The sequence below is a fragment of the Tenrec ecaudatus genome, chromosome 1 (assembly GCF_050624435.1).
Source record: "Tenrec ecaudatus isolate mTenEca1 chromosome 1, mTenEca1.hap1, whole genome shotgun sequence".
Classification (NCBI taxonomy): Eukaryota; Metazoa; Chordata; class Mammalia; order Afrosoricida; family Tenrecidae; genus Tenrec; species Tenrec ecaudatus.
Genome location: NC_134530.1, coordinates 157,989,290 through 158,006,214, shown reverse-complemented (window position 1 = coordinate 158,006,214; position 16,925 = coordinate 157,989,290). Strand labels below are relative to the sequence as shown.

General features: G+C 49.3%; 1 protein-coding gene across 1 annotated transcript; it reads left to right on the top strand.

Annotated features, from left to right (window-relative positions):
• The first annotated feature begins 7,512 nt into the window (after window positions 1–7,512).
• TXNIP (thioredoxin interacting protein) lies at window positions 7,513–11,537 on the top strand. Its single transcript, XM_075560837.1, has 8 exons — window positions 7,513–8,013; window positions 8,489–8,561; window positions 8,667–8,814; window positions 9,010–9,112; window positions 9,234–9,490; window positions 9,596–9,752; window positions 9,861–10,012; window positions 10,135–11,537. The coding sequence occupies exons 1-8, from the start codon at window positions 7,764–7,766 to the stop codon at window positions 10,168–10,170; spliced, it is 1,176 nt and encodes a 391-aa protein (XP_075416952.1). The 5' UTR covers window positions 7,513–7,763; the 3' UTR covers window positions 10,171–11,537.
• The last annotated feature ends 5,388 nt before the right edge of the window (window positions 11,538–16,925 follow it).

Sequence of the window (16,925 nt, the reverse complement as noted above, 5' to 3'; positions counted from 1 at the left end):
GTCAGAATCCACTCCAGGACACCCAATAGCAAGGCCATGGGCAGTGCCCTGGGCACTGAATAGCCGTCACCGGCATCAGGGAGAGTCACAAGGGATATTTGTCTTCCCACAAGGTGGCAGGGCTGAGCTAGCTGGAGTCCTGAATTGTGTAAGAAAAGAATTTCTTAGAAAAGGGGAAGTTAGGCTGAGCACACAGTGTCCCAGCTCCCTCTTGCTTATAAACATACGAACGGTCCAATTTTCCCTCACAGAAAAACAAGCCATTGCCTCTCACCATGTCACGCCTTTGCTCAGATGCATAACTGGGCCATAGGCTTTGAAGAAGGTCCGGCTTTCTGCCACAGGAAGCAGAGGAGGCTAAAGCTGACGTTTATGTCCAATCTGAGGGTCTGCCTTTGTAGCGTATTGTATTCTCGGGACACACCTCAATCTGTCACCCCAAGTCACATTCACAAGGCATGCACGCTGTGGAATGTACTCTGCCAAGTACTGTGGAGGGAAGTTATTTTTCTCTTTTAAGGGACACAGCTACTGCTCTAGATCCAGGAGAGAAACGTAATTTACACAAGCTATCGGGCATTGCAAGGAATATAAAACCCTACGCGGCTGCAGATGAGACTGGGTCTCAAGAACAACATCACAAAGGAGAAGCATGTGGCTGCTTCCGGAGGCAGGCTCCGACTTCAAAGAGCAGCGTGGGGAAGATGGAGCCTTCCAGGTACAGCCAAGGCAAGAAGTCAGAAAAGCGAACATTAAGGGAACAATGAGCCTGGGGCTTGGCTGAGGTTGGGGACAAACAGGAGGAAGTAGAGAGGACCGAGCCGGGAAAGTCTCACTGTGGTCAGCTGGAAGTATTGTATGCAGTCCAGTAAGCAATGGGTGAGCCCGGCAGAAACAGACCCACCCACTCCCATGAAGTAGTAGCGCTGCCTACGGGACCCACGGGACCCATGGGACCCACGGCTGCACAGACATCAGGCGATCCAAGTCAGCTGCCACATCTTTCTCCAGCGGAAAGGCTGGCGAGTAAGCAGCCAAGCCCTTAACCACTGTCACCGGCTTCTTACAGACAGCTGGGAATTCACACTTTCCTTAGACTAATCAGTCTAGTTGTGGGTGCCTCTGGTGACGTAGCAGGCTAGGTGGGGACTGACTCCCGGTGTGTGTGTGCGTCTAGTTGTAGTTTTCGGATGAAAGTGTGACTTGCTCAAGAGCCACAGGCAGCTCTTCCACTGAAGCAACATTGAAAAGGTTTAAGGCAATTATTCAGATCGTGGTGGTTTCATTTGCTTGTAAAAATACATCGATGGCTCTTGGATAGCTATTTAATTGTTATAAGAGACAGGGTTGGCTCCTCCGTCTCAAAAGTTTGATGACCCCTCATCTGAAGAATGAGCGCATGATCCAGCATGATCGAGGAAGTGGAGTAGGAACTAGGGCCGAGATTCCAGATGCCGGTAAAAGGTTCTCTACAGAACTTGGCGGTTGACTGGATGACCGAGAGGCAGGAGTCAACAACCCCTCCGTTTTAAGCCTTGATAACTGGGGCCGTGGGCCTTGGCGTCATTGAAGAAACAAGGAAGGCAGGGGTACAAAATGAGCCTGAGCACCTGGGGAAGGTTCAAGTTGATAAACCAGGAAGATGAATTCCAGATTCTACCTCGGGATTTGGGAGACCAGTCAGAGGTGGAGTGCAGGTTTCCGTCTTTGAAACGAAGCTGTGTGCAGAGCGGCTACAGGAAGGGCCCAGAAAGAGAGGGGGGTGCAAATAAATCCTTGAGAACGTGTTCCGGGCACAGAGAGGGAGGGAGGGAGGCCCGCATGAGGCGCTGAGCTCTGCTGGCCCAGCGGTTAAGCGCAGGCTGTGGCGAGAACCCACCCAGCGTTCCAGACCAAGTGCCGCCCAGTGCTCTCTGGCTCCTGTAAAGATTACAGCCGGAAAGCCCAAGAGGCAGCTCTGCTCTGTCCCCCTGTGCCACTCCGAAGGAGAATGACTTCAAGGGCACCTGGTAACAGCAAAGGCGGGGCGGGGGAGTGGCCAAGTTTCAAAGTCAAGATAAATCTTAGAGCAGTGGTTCTCAACCTTCCTCAGGCCGCCACCCTTTCATACAGCTTCCTCGTAGTGGGTGCACCTCCACAACCATAGGATGATTTTCATCGCTACTTCATCACTATAATTTTGCTACTGTTATGAGTCGGGTGACCCCTGTGAAAGGGTCGTTTGGCCCCCCCAAAGGTGTCTCGACCCACAGGGTGAGAACTGCTGGTTTAGTCTTTCAAAATGACAGTTTGCAAGTTATATAGAGATATAAAGAGAGAATGCGGCTTAAACATTTACTCTGGTTTCTTCTGGGAAAAAATTGCCTGAGACAAGTTTAGTCCCTTTGAAAGTAAAGGAGGAAAAAACCAGATGAAGTGCTAACAAGAAAGGAAATAGTAGGTCCCTTTTCCCTGCTTTGCCCTGAAGTACTTGCACCATCCCCACACACCCATACATCCCTCCGCCCAGTAAACATGAACTATGAAATTCCAGGTGAGATCGTTTAAGTAATAAAGTTAAACAAAATAAACAACCCACCCACTGCCATCCAGTTAACTCCAACTCATAATCCAACTCTGCCTAGGGTTTCCCAGACTATAAATCTTCGGGGGAGGGACAGATAGACTCATCTTTCTCCACTAGACAGACTGATGAGTTTGAACCACTGATCTGGAAGTTAGCAGCCCAATTCCTAGCTCACAGTGCCACCAAAACAAAACAAAACAAACTCACTGCTACTCATAGCAAGCCTATAAACAGCGGTTCTCAACCTGTGGGTCACGACCCCTTTGGGGATGAACCCGATTCATAACAGCAGCAAAACGACAGTGATGAAGTAGCAACGAAAATAAGTTTATGGTTGTGGGGTCACCACCACATGAGGAACTTTATGAAAGGGTCGCGGCGTGAGGAAGGTGGAGAACCGCTGCTCTAGAGCAAGTGGAACGGCCCCTGTGGGTTTCCAAGCCTGTAGCTCTTCAAGGGAGCAGGCACTTCCAGCCCTGAAAGCCTGCGCTCTCTATCCCACAACCCCCCCACCCCCACCTCCATCTTTCTCCTGAGGAGGCCTTGGTCATTGTGAACTATGCAAAATCACCAAGCCACCAGGGCTCCTTAAACAAACAGCAACAACAACCCCTCCCAAACACACCAACCGACCGCCGTTGTGTGGAATCGAACTCACAGCAATCCCATAGGACACAGTATAACTACCTCTTCAGGTTTCTGAGATTTTAAATCTTCATTGGAGCAGATCACATCACCTTTCTCCCACGGAACGGCTGATGGGCTTGACGTCATTCCTGCCCTGGGTGTGAACAGCTGCATGTGTAGCCCATGATACCATCAAAGCTTCCTGCCATTGAGTCAATGGTAAAGCACTGGAGACTCACCATGGGTTTCTGAGACTGTCGCTGTTCACAGGAGGAGAAAGCCCAGTCTTTCCCCCAAGAAGCTGCTGCTGGTGGAGGATGGCAGCCCCACACATAACCACTAGGACACCAGGACTCCCTACCATGCCTCCTCCAGGGCTCCTTGAAATAAAGGCCCCCCAAGCAGCTCAGAAACAAGAACCCCAGATTGAGCACTAAGAGTCCTGCGTTTGATTTGCGGCTCCAACTGTACGTTGGAGTCAAGTCACTTCACCAAAATGAAATGGTTTTTAAAAAAGAAAAAGACGGCCGATCCTCCTCCAGCTCTCTAATTCTATGAATCTAGGAAGTGTCTTGAATGCTTTACAGAATTGCTTGTGAAGATCAAACAAGATTCTAAGTGTTGAACATTGACAATGAAATATAGCAGCAGAGAGGTACAAACTTTCAATCAGACAAGCGTGTTCAAAATCTTGCTCTACTCACATGATCGATGACTGCAGGCACATTACATAAGCCTTCTGAGCCTGACCCAATGGACCCTGAGACTGGGGTTGTTGTGAGAATTAAGTGAGATCATCTAATCTTCCATCCTTTCTGGAACGGGATCGCCTTATAAATGCAGTATCCTTGAGATTATGGAAAGGACGTGGTCCATTATACTCCCAGATGCTCTTTTAATGGTACGGTAATTATGGAAACTACCGTGCCATACTACATTAATACGTTCTTATTGATCTAAGTCTGCTTACAGTCGTGAAGTCCACACTCACTGGAGCCCTTTCCGCTCCTAAAATAGCATTTCCTAGGGGAAATGGGGGGTGGGGTGGGGCAGGAACAAGGATGAGGGGGACGCTGACAGAGTGAAGGTGACAGGAGTGATTAAAAGGACAAAGAAAGGGGCTTGTTTTGCTTTGGGAATTATGCTTCTTTGGCGTTCTGAATGTTTGTCAGGCGAAGGTTCAAAGTGCAGTTAGTCACTGGTCTTGGGCTGGCAGCAGGGTTCTGAGGGCGCTTCCCACCATCTCCAGCAAAGCAAACAAACAATAGTCACCTGTTGGCTCTGAGTGAAGAGGGTGGGGGAAGGACAGGTAAAGGTGATCTCATGTGCTCCTGGACTTGGCCCTGCTTGGTTGTTCCTCTTGGGCCCATCTTTCGCACCCTCTACAAGTTGGTGGCACCCTGCGGTTAGCACGGGGCGGGGGTGAGGGGTTACAGTATTTTTTCCCTTCCTTCAACCCAGGAATGGAGAAAGAAGAATCAGGGGCAGATGTTTGCCAGGACACCAGGTTATAAGGTGAAAGGTCATAAACAACCCTGTCGAGGAGGGCTGCATTTCAGACCGGCCTTGGCCACGGTCCTGGTAGGCAGCTGCTGCCGCCAAAGCTAAGCAGAGTGTTTGGCATCCAAAGGAACTGGAGCACAACCCAGCGCGAACATGAGGTCCGACGGATTGAGGAAACTGGGAGTGGAAAGTGAAGCGGAGCCAGCGAGGATTGCAGTTTTTTAAAAAATAGAACGATGAGGGCAATGAACGTACAAATGTGCTTCACACAATTGATGTATGTATGGATTGTGATGAGTTGTATGAGCCCCCAATAAAATGATTTTTTTTTAAAGAAGAAGAAATCTGGCACTTCATGGAGCATCCATTGCTGTCCCGTCAATTCCCAGACAGAAAGGCATTACTTCATAGGGATTCCAAGGCCATAAGTTTTGTGTAAACAAACGGTCACTCTTTCTCCCGGGGCAGAGCTTGCGGTAAGCAGCTGAGTGTTTCACCACTGCACCAGCAGAGCCCCACTAGCCTTTCAGGGTTCTAGAAGCCTAGAGCGGGCTCCCAAGTTGGTTCCAGCTCACAGAGACCATATGTGTCACCGAAACAAAAACACTACCTGCTCCTGGGCTCGCCTCCCGACCACTGTTATGCGTGTGCCCATTGTTGAAGCCACTTTATCAATCCAGCTTGCTGACGGGCCTTCCTTTCCACGGATTTTCTACTTTACCAAGCATGATGTCCTATCAGGACTGGTCCCTCCTGACAAACTGCCCAAAGTACATGATACAAAGCCTCACTTCCAAGGAACATCATGGTTCCCAAACTAACAAATGTCAGAGCTTCCTGTTCTCCAAGACATCTTCAATTAACACCACCTTGATCCGTTACGTCGCACCTACTCTCATCCCCTAAAATGCATGCAGTTACAAATCACTTTTCAACAATATTGATTCGTGTATTTCTTTGTAAACATGTTGCTTTTTCCTATTGCTGTACTCCAATATTCATTAAATAAAAATCCTCCTAGGAGCCACATTTTAAATTGGAAAAAAAATTACCTGCTCATAACAACTCAATCAATATTGTTGACAGAATGAAAGCGCTGCATCCCTGGTTGGTTCACTTTCTAGAACAGGGTGCTGTCTCAAACCCACATAGCCTAAGGATCGGCATGTTCCCTTTTTTGTTCTTGAGAGCTGTGTTGGGTGTTGTTTCCCAACACAGTCATGATTCCTGATTCTTGCGCTTACTTAATATTGGAGTTGAGTTATAACCTATTAGCCTTAGGATGTCAACCAGTTAGGGTATATGAGGAAGAAAGATTTGTCACAATAATGAAAAAGCTTCTTCTTGCTGAGCAGTAGGAATTTCATTTCTCCTAAGACTTCTATTCTCGTCTCTATCTCAGTCTTGGGACCTTAACTTTTGGTTTCTAATGTAAGCATCTCATCTTCCAACTATCCAATGCAGATATGAGAAGGGACCAGGAACCAAAGCAAGCTGCGAGAGAGGATACAAATGTTTTATTTGTGAGTAAGTAACCTGTCAGGGGTCAGCTCCTAAGGCACCTCATGAGCAGCTGAGGAACAACTCCTCAATTAAATTAAACCAACACAAGAGACCGGGTCCTGGGCACTCTTCCGTTTGAAGTTCTAGTGCCCTGGTCAACCTTCTTTCCCCCTTGGTCTCCTCTCACTGACTTCTAGAGCTTAGGAAAAAGGGGCGTTTAAAAGAACAAGGACGCTTCCCTTCAAACAGGAGTAAGTCCACCTCTTCACTGGCAATCTTTAGAAACAAGAGGGCTTTCCTGCCTGTCAGTAACTTTGGTGAGGAGCGTTGAGAAACCACGCGGGGGGCACTTCGCTGCAGTGAATGGGGGCGAGGACGGAGAGAAAAGGACCCAGGGAGGCGGTGCTGAGTAGAGCGTTCTCTGTTGCCTTTCCAAGAAAAGCAGGGAGCCAGAGCCTGGGGACACACCCTACTGAAGGGGCAAACGCGGTAAACAGGGAACATAAACACCGTGTTCCCCAACCTGGCAGGTAGCCGCTGAAGAGGCGAGGGGATGCGCGACAGGATGGAGGCACGCCCTTACAGCTTCCGTCCCCAAGACCAGAGTGGGGGCGGCCGGTGGGCCCGCGCAGGCACTTGAGGCCCACACCTGCTTTCCCGGAGGGCAAAGGAGAGCCTGCAATTGGCGACAGGTTCGCCTGCCTCCGTGTTCAGTAGGAGAGACGGGCACGGAGAAGAACAAGGGGGGCAGCACCCCCCCCCTGGGGCAGCACCCCCCCCCCAGTTCCCTGCCCTTTCCCGTCGCTCCTGGGGCGCGCTGGGGCGGCACGAGCACGCTGGCCCCGCGCGGACTGCCTGGGCTGGGGCAAGGCACAAAACCCCCCCAGGAGCACGTTTCCCCTTTCTCCCACCAGAAGCACCGCGCGCGTCCTGCCAGGAGGGCCGCTCGCCCTCGGACAGCAGGCTTCTCGACGGGCCAGCGGGGGAACTCCGGTCCGGCGCCCAGAGGAGCTGGCCCGCAGCCTCCGCCGCCCGCCCAGCCGAGCGCGGCCACCACCCGCGGCTGCCCAGCGCGGAGCACACCGTGTCCACGAGCCGGGGCGGCCCCGCCGATTGGCCAGCGCCCCGGTAAACAAGGCCCGCGCAGCCAATGGGAGGGCTGTGCACGAGGCCAGCACGCGCCTGGCGGCCGCGCTCCGCTGGCCCCGCCTGGCCGGGCCACTTATAAAGCAGTTTCCGGCTCGGCGGTTGGGGCCGTTGCGCTGCTGCTCAGTCTTGTCGCTGCGCCCCAGTCCCGAGCGCAGCCGGCCGGTCCTCAGGGCTTCTTTCCCTCTGGAAGCTGCTTGCTCGGTCCAGCAACCAGAGACATTCGGGGAGCATTTTTAGGGGCTTCAGTCGTTGGCGAGGCTTCTTTGGAGTCTTTAAGCGCAGCCCGCTTAACGACCTCCATCCCCGCGCGACTCCTTAGGAAGGCTGAACTAGTTTCCACCCGTCCTTCTGGGCTCCCGGCTTGCTTTCTTCCTCGCCCCGTGGCGTCCAGCTCGTGAGCCAACCCAGCCCAGTCATGGTGATGTTTAAGAAGATCAAGTCTTTCGAGGTGGTCTTCAGCGACCCCGAGAAGGTGTATGGCAGCGGGGAGAAGGTGGCCGGCCGGGTGGTGGTGGAGGTGTGCGAGGTGACCCGCGTCAAAGCGGTCAGGATCCTGGCGTGCGGGGTGGCCAGAGTCCTCTGGCTGCAGGGCTCGCAGCAGTGCAAACAGACCCTGGAGTACCTGCGCTTCGAGGACACGCTGCTCCTGGAGGACCAGCCCACGGGTAAGCTAAGGACCCCTCTGCCCTCCGGAGGGAGGGTCCCAAGGGGGGCGACCTGGGAAGCAGGGCCCGAGGGTGGAAGCGGATCAGAAAAGGGAAGCGAAATCAATAAATGGAGCCTATCCCAAATAGCCTAAGGGGGTGAGGGTGAGTGGTTTCGATTTTGTATTGATTCCCTTTTTTCTAGTTCGCTAGTCACCACCCCCCGAAAAACAACAAAGGGTGGTTAAGTACAATTTACTCGGGGGCTGTACCGTAAGATGTTCCTGAGGGTTGTGGTCTCAGCTAGTCAAAGATTTCTGCACTCAGCATCAAGTCGAGTCTTTGCATAGTTGAGCGCTCTGCCCCGCACAAAGAACACGAAGACTGAAAATGGGGTACTCCGATATGACCCCACGGCGCTCGATGCTGCTGATCACACGGATGCATTTTAAGTGCAACAAGAGACCTAATGGGTGCTGGCTTTCTCTCCCTGCAGGTGAGAGTGAGATGGTGATCATGAGACCTGGAAAGAAATACGAGTACAAGTTCGGCTTTGAGCTCCCGGAGGGGTAGGTGTCAGCGGAAGACGGGGTTGGACTCCTCTCTCTCCCAACGCCTTGTCCCTCGATGGATCGACATTTACAAGCATCGTTGTTGGCTTTTTCTTGACACAGGCCTCTGGGGACATCTTTCAAAGGAAAGTATGGGTGTGTCGATTACTGGGTGAAGGCGTTTCTTGATCGTCCCAGCCAGCCAACCCAAGAGATCAAGCAAACCTTTGAAGTGATGGACCTGGTGGATGTCAGTACCCCCGATCTGATGGTGAGATTCATGTTAAGCTTCTGATCTGCTGGGTCTTGGTAGTGATAGATCATTCAATTGAAGTACTTCAAGTTCTAGTCACCAAGGTGGGAGGAAAAGCTGCTGCTTCTAAGGGACTGCAAAGGAAAAGAGAGCTGGGGGGGAAACACTCTAGAAATTCTGAAAACATCCATTTTTCTTTCCCATTCTCCATAGGCACCTGTATCTGCTAAAAAGGAGAAGAAAGTTTCCTGCATGTTTATTCCTGATGGGCGGGTGTCTGTCTCTGCTCGAATTGACAGAAAAGGATTCTGTGAAGGTAAAAAAACCTGTTGCCTAACGTGGGTTGACGGATATTCGCAGGAACCTTACTTAGCTTTGGGGGTGTCATAAACCATCCTGGGAATCAAGGAATAAATCTTCACCTTTCTCGTTGCTAGGTGATGAGATTTCCATCCACGCCGACTTTGAGAACACCTGCTCCCGAATTGTGGTCCCGAAAGCTGCCATTGTAGCCCGGCACACTTACCTTGCCAATGGCCAGACCAAGGTGCTGACGCAGAAGTTGTCGTCCGTCAGAGGCAATCATATTATTTCAGGCACGTGTGCTTCATGGCGTGGCAAAAGCCTGCGGGTGCAGAAGATCCGACCTTCCATTCTGGGCTGCAACATTCTCCGAGTGGAATACTCCTTACTGGTGAGTGGGGTGATGGGGGACCTCTAGGAAGCATTTCTTTACTTGTCTCTATAGCAGCTGCCTTTCTGCCAGACCTCTTGACTAACAGACTGTTGTCTTCTCCAGATCTATGTCAGTGTCCCCGGCTCCAAGAAGGTCATTCTTGACCTGCCCCTAGTGATTGGCAGCAGGTCTGGTCTGAGTAGCCGAACCTCTAGCATGGCCAGCAGAACCAGTTCAGAGATGAGTTGGGTCGATCTGAACCTCCCAGATACCCCAGAAGGTGAGTCAGACCTCATGCCTTCCTCCCCATTTGGTCAGGGGTTTGGGTTTTGACGTAGCAGTGTTTTTCTTGGCCAGGCTGCTGAACCGCCATGTTTTCTCTCTCCAGCTCCTCCTTGCTATATGGATATCATTCCTGAAGATCACCGCTTAGAGAGCCCCACCACCCCTCTGCTGGACGACGTGGACGGCTCGCAAGACAGCCCTATTTTCATGTATGCTCCTGAGTTTCAATTCATGCCACCTCCTACTTATACCGAGGTGAGAATTGTCATCATTTGTCCTAACCCTTCTACACGGGCCTTGGTTGACTTGGGATTGCTACACGGGGCTACCTTTTCAGTTTTCACTCCATTTGAAATGGTCTCTCTCTGTCTTCTCAGGTGGATCCCTGCATTCTCAACAACAATGTGCAGTGAGCGAGTGAAAGAGCAGAAGCAACTGTGCCTGCTTGTTTCTTTCTCACTCTCTTTGTGGACTCTCATGCTTTCAGAGACTTGATTGTCTCTGCAGTGGGGTATGGGGCCACCCCAGCCTCTCACGGTCATCTCCTGGGCCTTATGCCCTGTGGACTCGACCTTCGCCGGCGCCGATGTTGTGATACAGGGCTTGTTTGATGGATGGGTTTTAAAACACACTAGGGAAGTGCAGGCCTGCCTGATTTTCTAAGATCACCTGATTTTCAATAGTTTTAAGTCAAGGGTAGAAACGGCTTCCTGACCGTCTTCCCAGGATTTTTGTGGAGGAGATGTCAAAGCACACCGGATGTTGAATCTCTGGGCCATGTACAGCAGAGTTGATTTAGCAAACTAGAAAAATGGGGACTTGGGAGTGTGAGTGGAGGAGTATTGTGGCCAAAACCTTGGGAAAGGAAAGGGGGTTCTTAAAAATCAGTGTTAACCCTTTATGTACTTAATTGTAGAAGAAGTAGGAAACCAAACACCCAGGGCTGACTTGGTTCAGGCTTTAGAGTCTTTCCTGTAAATCCGGGGAAGAAGCTGTAAGCCGTCGTTATTCAGAATGGACTCCATAACCTGGCTTCACGCTGTCATTCTGTCCCACCAAGTCTTAAAAGCCGTTTTTAAAAGTCTATTGCACTTTGTTCTCCTGTTGCAAACGTTTTCTTAAGGTTGATTGTGTTTTTCTGTTTCATGTGACTCCTTAGAGTCGATTCTAAGGTGACGCTAGCACTTTAGGGCCTGTGGTCTGTTCTCCATCTCTAATGGAAGCTCGGTGCAGTCTACTACATGTCTGGAAGTAAGCACGATTATAACATCAGAAAAAGTGTTACTCCTAACTACTCCAGATACTTTGTTCCGGTGTGCAGAACTATGCAAGTCTGACACGATAATGACATGAGAATGGTTGCTGCTGCCAGCCTTGCCCACCGTGGCCTTTCTAAACCCAAGCAGGGACTAGATGAAGATGCCTCTGGATGCTGCTGGGAGGAACTAGAGGGCGGGTCTTCCCAAAGGCCCCTGGGCCCTTTCCTGCCAGATGTTGCCGACCCCCCACTGCAGCACTCGGCCACCCCCATAGTCACAGCACTTTGTTCACTGCCAACATCAGAGCACTGAGCCTTCCTTTCCCTGAGAATTCTGCAGCTAGAAAATATGTGGGCGGAAAAAAAAAATCTATGTGGGCCGAAGGTGATTTTTTGTTTGTTTTTTTAAATTGTATATCTTTTTGTATGATAAAAACCTATATTTTGTACTTAACCAGATATATTTTCACTTCAAATGGGGATATTCTTTGTTAAAAAATAAATAAAAGTTTTTTAATGGCATGCTGCTGTTTGTGTTTTTGTCCCAGAGGTAGCTTTATTAGGTAGAAGGTATTAGGGAGGTGGCCCTGAAGAAGTCCACGCTGTTGGAAATCATGTCGCAAGAACAATTTCTGATGACCTTGGAGAATGGGGCCGCTGGGTTCGAGGGGTGAAGAGGGAAAGAGCTGGAGGTTTGTTGAGTTCCCCTCCTCATTGTGCTGAGTCTGCTGGCGGTCGGAGCTGGTTTCCGACATCTACAGCTAGTCAATAGTGAATTTTTCCCTTTGGTAGTGCAGGAACTCGAAATGGAATTAAATATGCTTTGTGAAGGCGTTTAGAAAAAGTCCAGATTGTCCTTTGTGATCGACTGTGGACTTCACACAGGGTTTCTCTGACAGGTCAGGTGGCCCCATGTGTATGAAAGCATCTCCCACAGTGGCCAGTCGCTGGTTTTTCACAAGTAGACCACCTGCCATCCTAAGAAGCCTCTGCCTTAGCAGCTAAGTGCATTAGCCACACCTGGTAGTGTCTCTCTTCAGGACTAATTATTCAGGACTTGAGGATTTAGAAGTATGAGTATTGACATTTTTCAAGACTCTGCGGTCGGCTGCCCTAGGCACAAGCAGGGGTCTAGAACTTGCCTTACTGTCAGACGGGTCATTGTGACCTTGGTGATGCTGGCTCAAACAATATTCGGCCAGCTGACCTCCCTCTGGACCAGCGGCTCTCAACCTGTGGGTTGCAAGCCCTTTGGGGACCCTTTCACAGGGGTCGCCTGACTCATAACAGTAGCAAAATTACAGTTAAGTAGCAATGAAAATAATTTTATGGTTGAGGCCACCACCACATGAGGCACTGTCTGAAAGGGTCGTGGCATGGGGAAGGCTGGGGACCACTGCTCCAGACCCAACCTGAATTTGTTCTAGGAACAAGGATCTCTTGCTTGTTCAAGGACAAAAATTTCTCTGGCTTTTTAAATTTTGAAAGTGGTCTTTTCTTTCTTATTAATTATTTGTATTTTTATCTTTATATTATTGTTTTCTCTTTACCATTTTATTTGATTTTGTTTTTCATTGTTTCTGTTGTGTTTCCCAGCTTGTGAAGCACAGAAGGAGTGGATACCAAGGTTTATAGGGAACTTGGGGTGTGGAGCCGGAGATAGGAAGTGTGAGGGGATTTCGGGAGTAAACAATGAGGTGGAAGGAAGCACTAGATCTGATTGTGATTACACAACTAATTTACAAGTGTTTTAACCATGGGATGGGGGGGGTGATCTAAAGTTGATTGTGATGATTGTATAATTCTTGGTATGATTGAATGATGAAATTAATTGTATGATGTGGATTAGAGGCCAATAAAAATGTGGAAAAAAAAGACTGCTATCAAGTTGGTTCCAATTCATTGTGACCCTCTAAGACAGTGGTTTTCAGCTTCCTCATGCCACGACCCTTTAATACAGTTCTGGATATGGTGGTGGCTCCAACCATAAAATTTTTTTCGTTGATGTTTCATCACTGCAATTTTGCTACTGATATGAATCGGACGACCCCTGTGAAAGGGTCATTTGGCCCCGAAGGGGTCGCGACCCACAGTTTGAGAACCACGGCGCTAGGACCAAGGCGACCTGCTCCTGTGACTTTCTGAGAGTTCAGTTTTATGGCACCAGGGAGCCTCATCCTTCTCCTGTGTTAATGGCTAGTGGTTCCAACTGCTGACTTTGCAATTAGTATCCCAACACACAGCCCTCTGAGCCACCAGCGCTCTTTGAAGACAACTACTATTTTATTTATTTTTAATGTTTTATTTTTAATTCCCATTCTTCTCAGCATTGCTCCTACCAAGCACAAAACCAGAATTCAGTAAATGTTTGCTGAATGTTCAACCCCAACCTTACCCTCAGAATAGGCCTCTGCAGTTCTATTTCTTCCTTGTAGAATAATAATATTTGATACTATGGTCCCACCTCTAATTGAAGTGACTTGCTCTTCCTAACGTAGTCACTAGGGTGAGGCGCCCCGAGGTAGGTGGTAGAGCCACAGACGCCCTGACTCCCGGCTTACTGGAACCTTGTAGACAGATCTCGGGAACCCTCGTGGCACAGTGGCTGTGGGTTGGTTGCTAGCATCATCTCAAGGTCAGCAGTTAGAAACCACGCGGAGGTAAATGAGGTTTTCCACTCCCATAAGAAGTTACAGGATGGGAAACCCAGAGGGGAAGTTCTACCCTGTCCTACAGGGGCACTGAGTGAAAACTCGGTGGCAGTGAGTTTGTTTTGGTTTGGACAGATCTCGGGCCTGGTGGCAATGTCAGTGTTGGCATTCAGTGTTGCAATGTCCTTGGTTCGAGCCCACTAGCTGGCCCTCCGGAGACAGATATGGCCGTCTGCGCCCATAAGGAATTACCACCTTCGACACCCAGCATAGGGTCACTGTGGGTCAGAACGGACTCCAGAACAGTGGATTTGGGGTTAGACACAGCGAGTCCGGGATCTTAGTCTGAGGACCTTGACCTACTGACGCTATAGGTGCAGTTGCTGGAAATGCTACCTAAAATCAGTGTGAAGTAAACAAAGGGAAGTCTGAAAGGTCATTTCCATAGCCCTTTGTTTAGAGGATTTTTAACCTTAGTAGCTCTTTGCCCTTTCCTGTTTCTTCCCCCACTTTTTTTCTAGCGCTCTCTGTTGCCATGGTGACTCACTGAGCACTGGGTCTAGGTCTAGGGTCTCAGTCTCGTCCCTGCTCACCTTTTCAAGAATCTAGTTACCCCTCCCCTTCCAAATTGTGACCAGGAAACTAGGGCAAAGTTGATGGAAAAGTTCTTCCTGAAGCTTGTTTTTCAGGGACTGGAGGGGTGGAGCAAGGCCAAGGGCAAGCCAGAGGGCAGGGCAAGAGGGATGGGAGCTTGTGGGAGGGAGTGCCTGCTGTTTATACGCACAGCTGGGCCACTGGTACCTGATGGGAGATGGCAAGGAGAGAGTAGAGAGCTTACACCCAAGGCCTCGCAGAGATCGGTCCAGGGAAGGCCAGGACATATGAACTCCCTCCTAATACTTCGCCGCCCTTAATCCAGAGCTAGCCCATAGAACCTTCCAGCCCTGTAGCTGGCAGCCAGGAGCTCAAGCAGCTATGAAGCTTTGAAACGTGGCTATTCTGACTGATGAGGTGAATTTTACAACGTCCATTTAATTTAATGCTAACTGCCTCCTGTGACAAGTGTGTATTAGCGCAGGGGATCTGAGGAAGGAAGGAGGCGGCTAGAACTACTCTCCCAGAGGAAACTTCTCTCTCCCTCAGGGCTTCATCTACTTCCTTTCCCTGTACACACAGCTTCCACTCCACCTCGGGACATTTCCTGCAGGCAACCTCCCTTAGTGGGGTGTGGGCCTGGCTGCGCCTCCATTTAGTGAGGGGGTGCTTTGGGTCTTCCTTTGCATGCCTTCTAATTGCATACGTGTGTGGTGAAAGAGACGGAACACATCGTTTGCCATTTCAGCCGTTTTTAGGTGTCCGTCATCTCACTGACATCAGTTGCCGTTGCTGTGCTGTGCTCAACCGTCGCCAGGCCTTTCCATAAGAGCGGGAACCTGCATCTGTAGCCACCAGAGGAGATCGGGTCATGATGACCATTTACTCCTTGGGCCCAATCTGATTTAGAAAGGAGGCAGAAAGCAAGCTATCTGGTGAGAGGAAGGAGCTAGAGAAAGTAAAACCAAGAAATAAGTAGGCGCGTGCGTCCTACACCATAAACCATTGTAGTGTAATCAGCCCTGTCTTAGAATAACTGGTCTGTAGGCTATTCGGGGAAGCAGGTGGCTTCGGCAGTCTCTACTGGTGATGGTTTAGAGTACAAAGGAGACCTCAGTCACACATGCAATCTAAGGAGAACATTTATTTAGTCTTTCAAAAACAGTTTTATGGGCATATACTTCACATATCATACAATTTATTAATTCAATCATATGAAAGGGCAACCCCCAAAAGGGAAAAAGCTCAGCGGGGTGGAATGTTTGTAGTAGTAAGCCTCCCCAGTAGCAGAACAAGGGGCCACTCGCTCTGAGTTCGTGCGCCCGGTGGCATCGCCTTGGAAAGTTCTCTCTGGTCACAGTGAATGTTTCCATGAATTTCGTTTTGCTCAAACCTCGTTGTTTGTGTTGACCAATTTAACAGAACAGCATGAGGATGTGAAATTTTGTTTCCTACATGGGAAAATGCTGCAGAAACTGTTGTGATGTTGAATACAACTTAGAAGGACATTACTGTGGACAAAAACTCAAGTGTAGAAGCAGTTTTCTCATTTCCCAAAAGGAGAAATGTGGACTGATGACAAACCTTGTTCTGGACATCCATCAACTTACCAAACGGATGGAAATGTCAACAAAATATGTGCATTTGTGCTCAAAGACCAACAACAGACCATTGAAGAGATGGGGAAATTATCTGGACTACCTTGTAGCTCAGTTCAGTGAATTTTAACTACAGATCTGGGAATGAGAAGGTCGCAGAGAAATTTGTACCTTGGGTTCTGACCAGGAAAAAGCGTCAACTGGAGACATGCCGGGCTTTGAAAGAACAGCTGTGAAGTGACCCAGACTTTTCCCCCCAAGGTCATTACTGGCGATAAGACATGCTGTTATCCTGACGACCTGATAGCAAACACCATTAAGCCAGCGAGAGAGGCCATCAACACCTTGTCCAAAAACAGCTCATCAAGTGATATCAAAGATCAAGAGGATGCTCATTTGTTTTTATGATGTGAGGGGGATAGTGCATTTGGAGTTCATCCCACCAGGTCAGACTGTTCACCAAACTTTCTATTTAAAGGCTCTGAAAAGATTGCGTAACAGTGTGGGACTGAAAAGGCCTGATTTGTAGCAGATGAGACTGGGTTTGCCACCATGACAATAAACCTGCTCACACGGCCATCTCAGTGCGCCAGTTTGGGCAAAAACAGCATGCCTCTCTTGTCCCACAGACTTTACCCACCTGTCCTCGCTCTGTGTGACTTCTTTTTGGTTCCAAGAATGAAGAGGGACATGAAAGGACAGCAATTGTGGACGACTTAGACGAGGTGAAGAAGAAAAAACAAGGGAGGTGCTGTCAGCTATCCAAACAGGTGAGTTTGAAAAATGTTTCAAAAAATGGAATTGCAGATGGACAAATATATTAAAATAATGGAGAGTACTTTGAAGGAGATAAGGTTGTTTTGTAAAAAAATTAAATACATAGCTTTGGGGGGGGATCTGTTTTTTGGGGGTACCCCTTTAGACTAAGAGGATTTGTACAATCATTACCACAATCAATCCCAAAACATCTTCTTGTGCTCATTTTTGTCCCACCGCTGTCTGTCAGTGTTTTGCCTTGTGGTAGCTTGGGTGTTGCTGTGCTACTGGGAGCTGTGGTGTTTCAAATG

What these genes read in the sequence shown, in the direction of transcription:
- TXNIP (XM_075560837.1), top strand. Translation starts at nt 7,764, where the DNA reads ATGGTGATGTTTAAGAAGATCAAGTCTTTCGAGGTGGTCTTCAGCGAC. An exon ending in GGCTTTGAGCTCCCGGAGGG is followed by an intron (nt 8,562 to 8,666) that starts GTAGGTGTCAGC and finishes TTCTTGACACAG; the next exon opens with GCCTCTGGGGACATCTTTCA. An exon ending in CCTCCCAGATACCCCAGAAG is followed by an intron (nt 9,753 to 9,860) that starts GTGAGTCAGACC and finishes TTCTCTCTCCAG; the next exon opens with CTCCTCCTTGCTATATGGAT.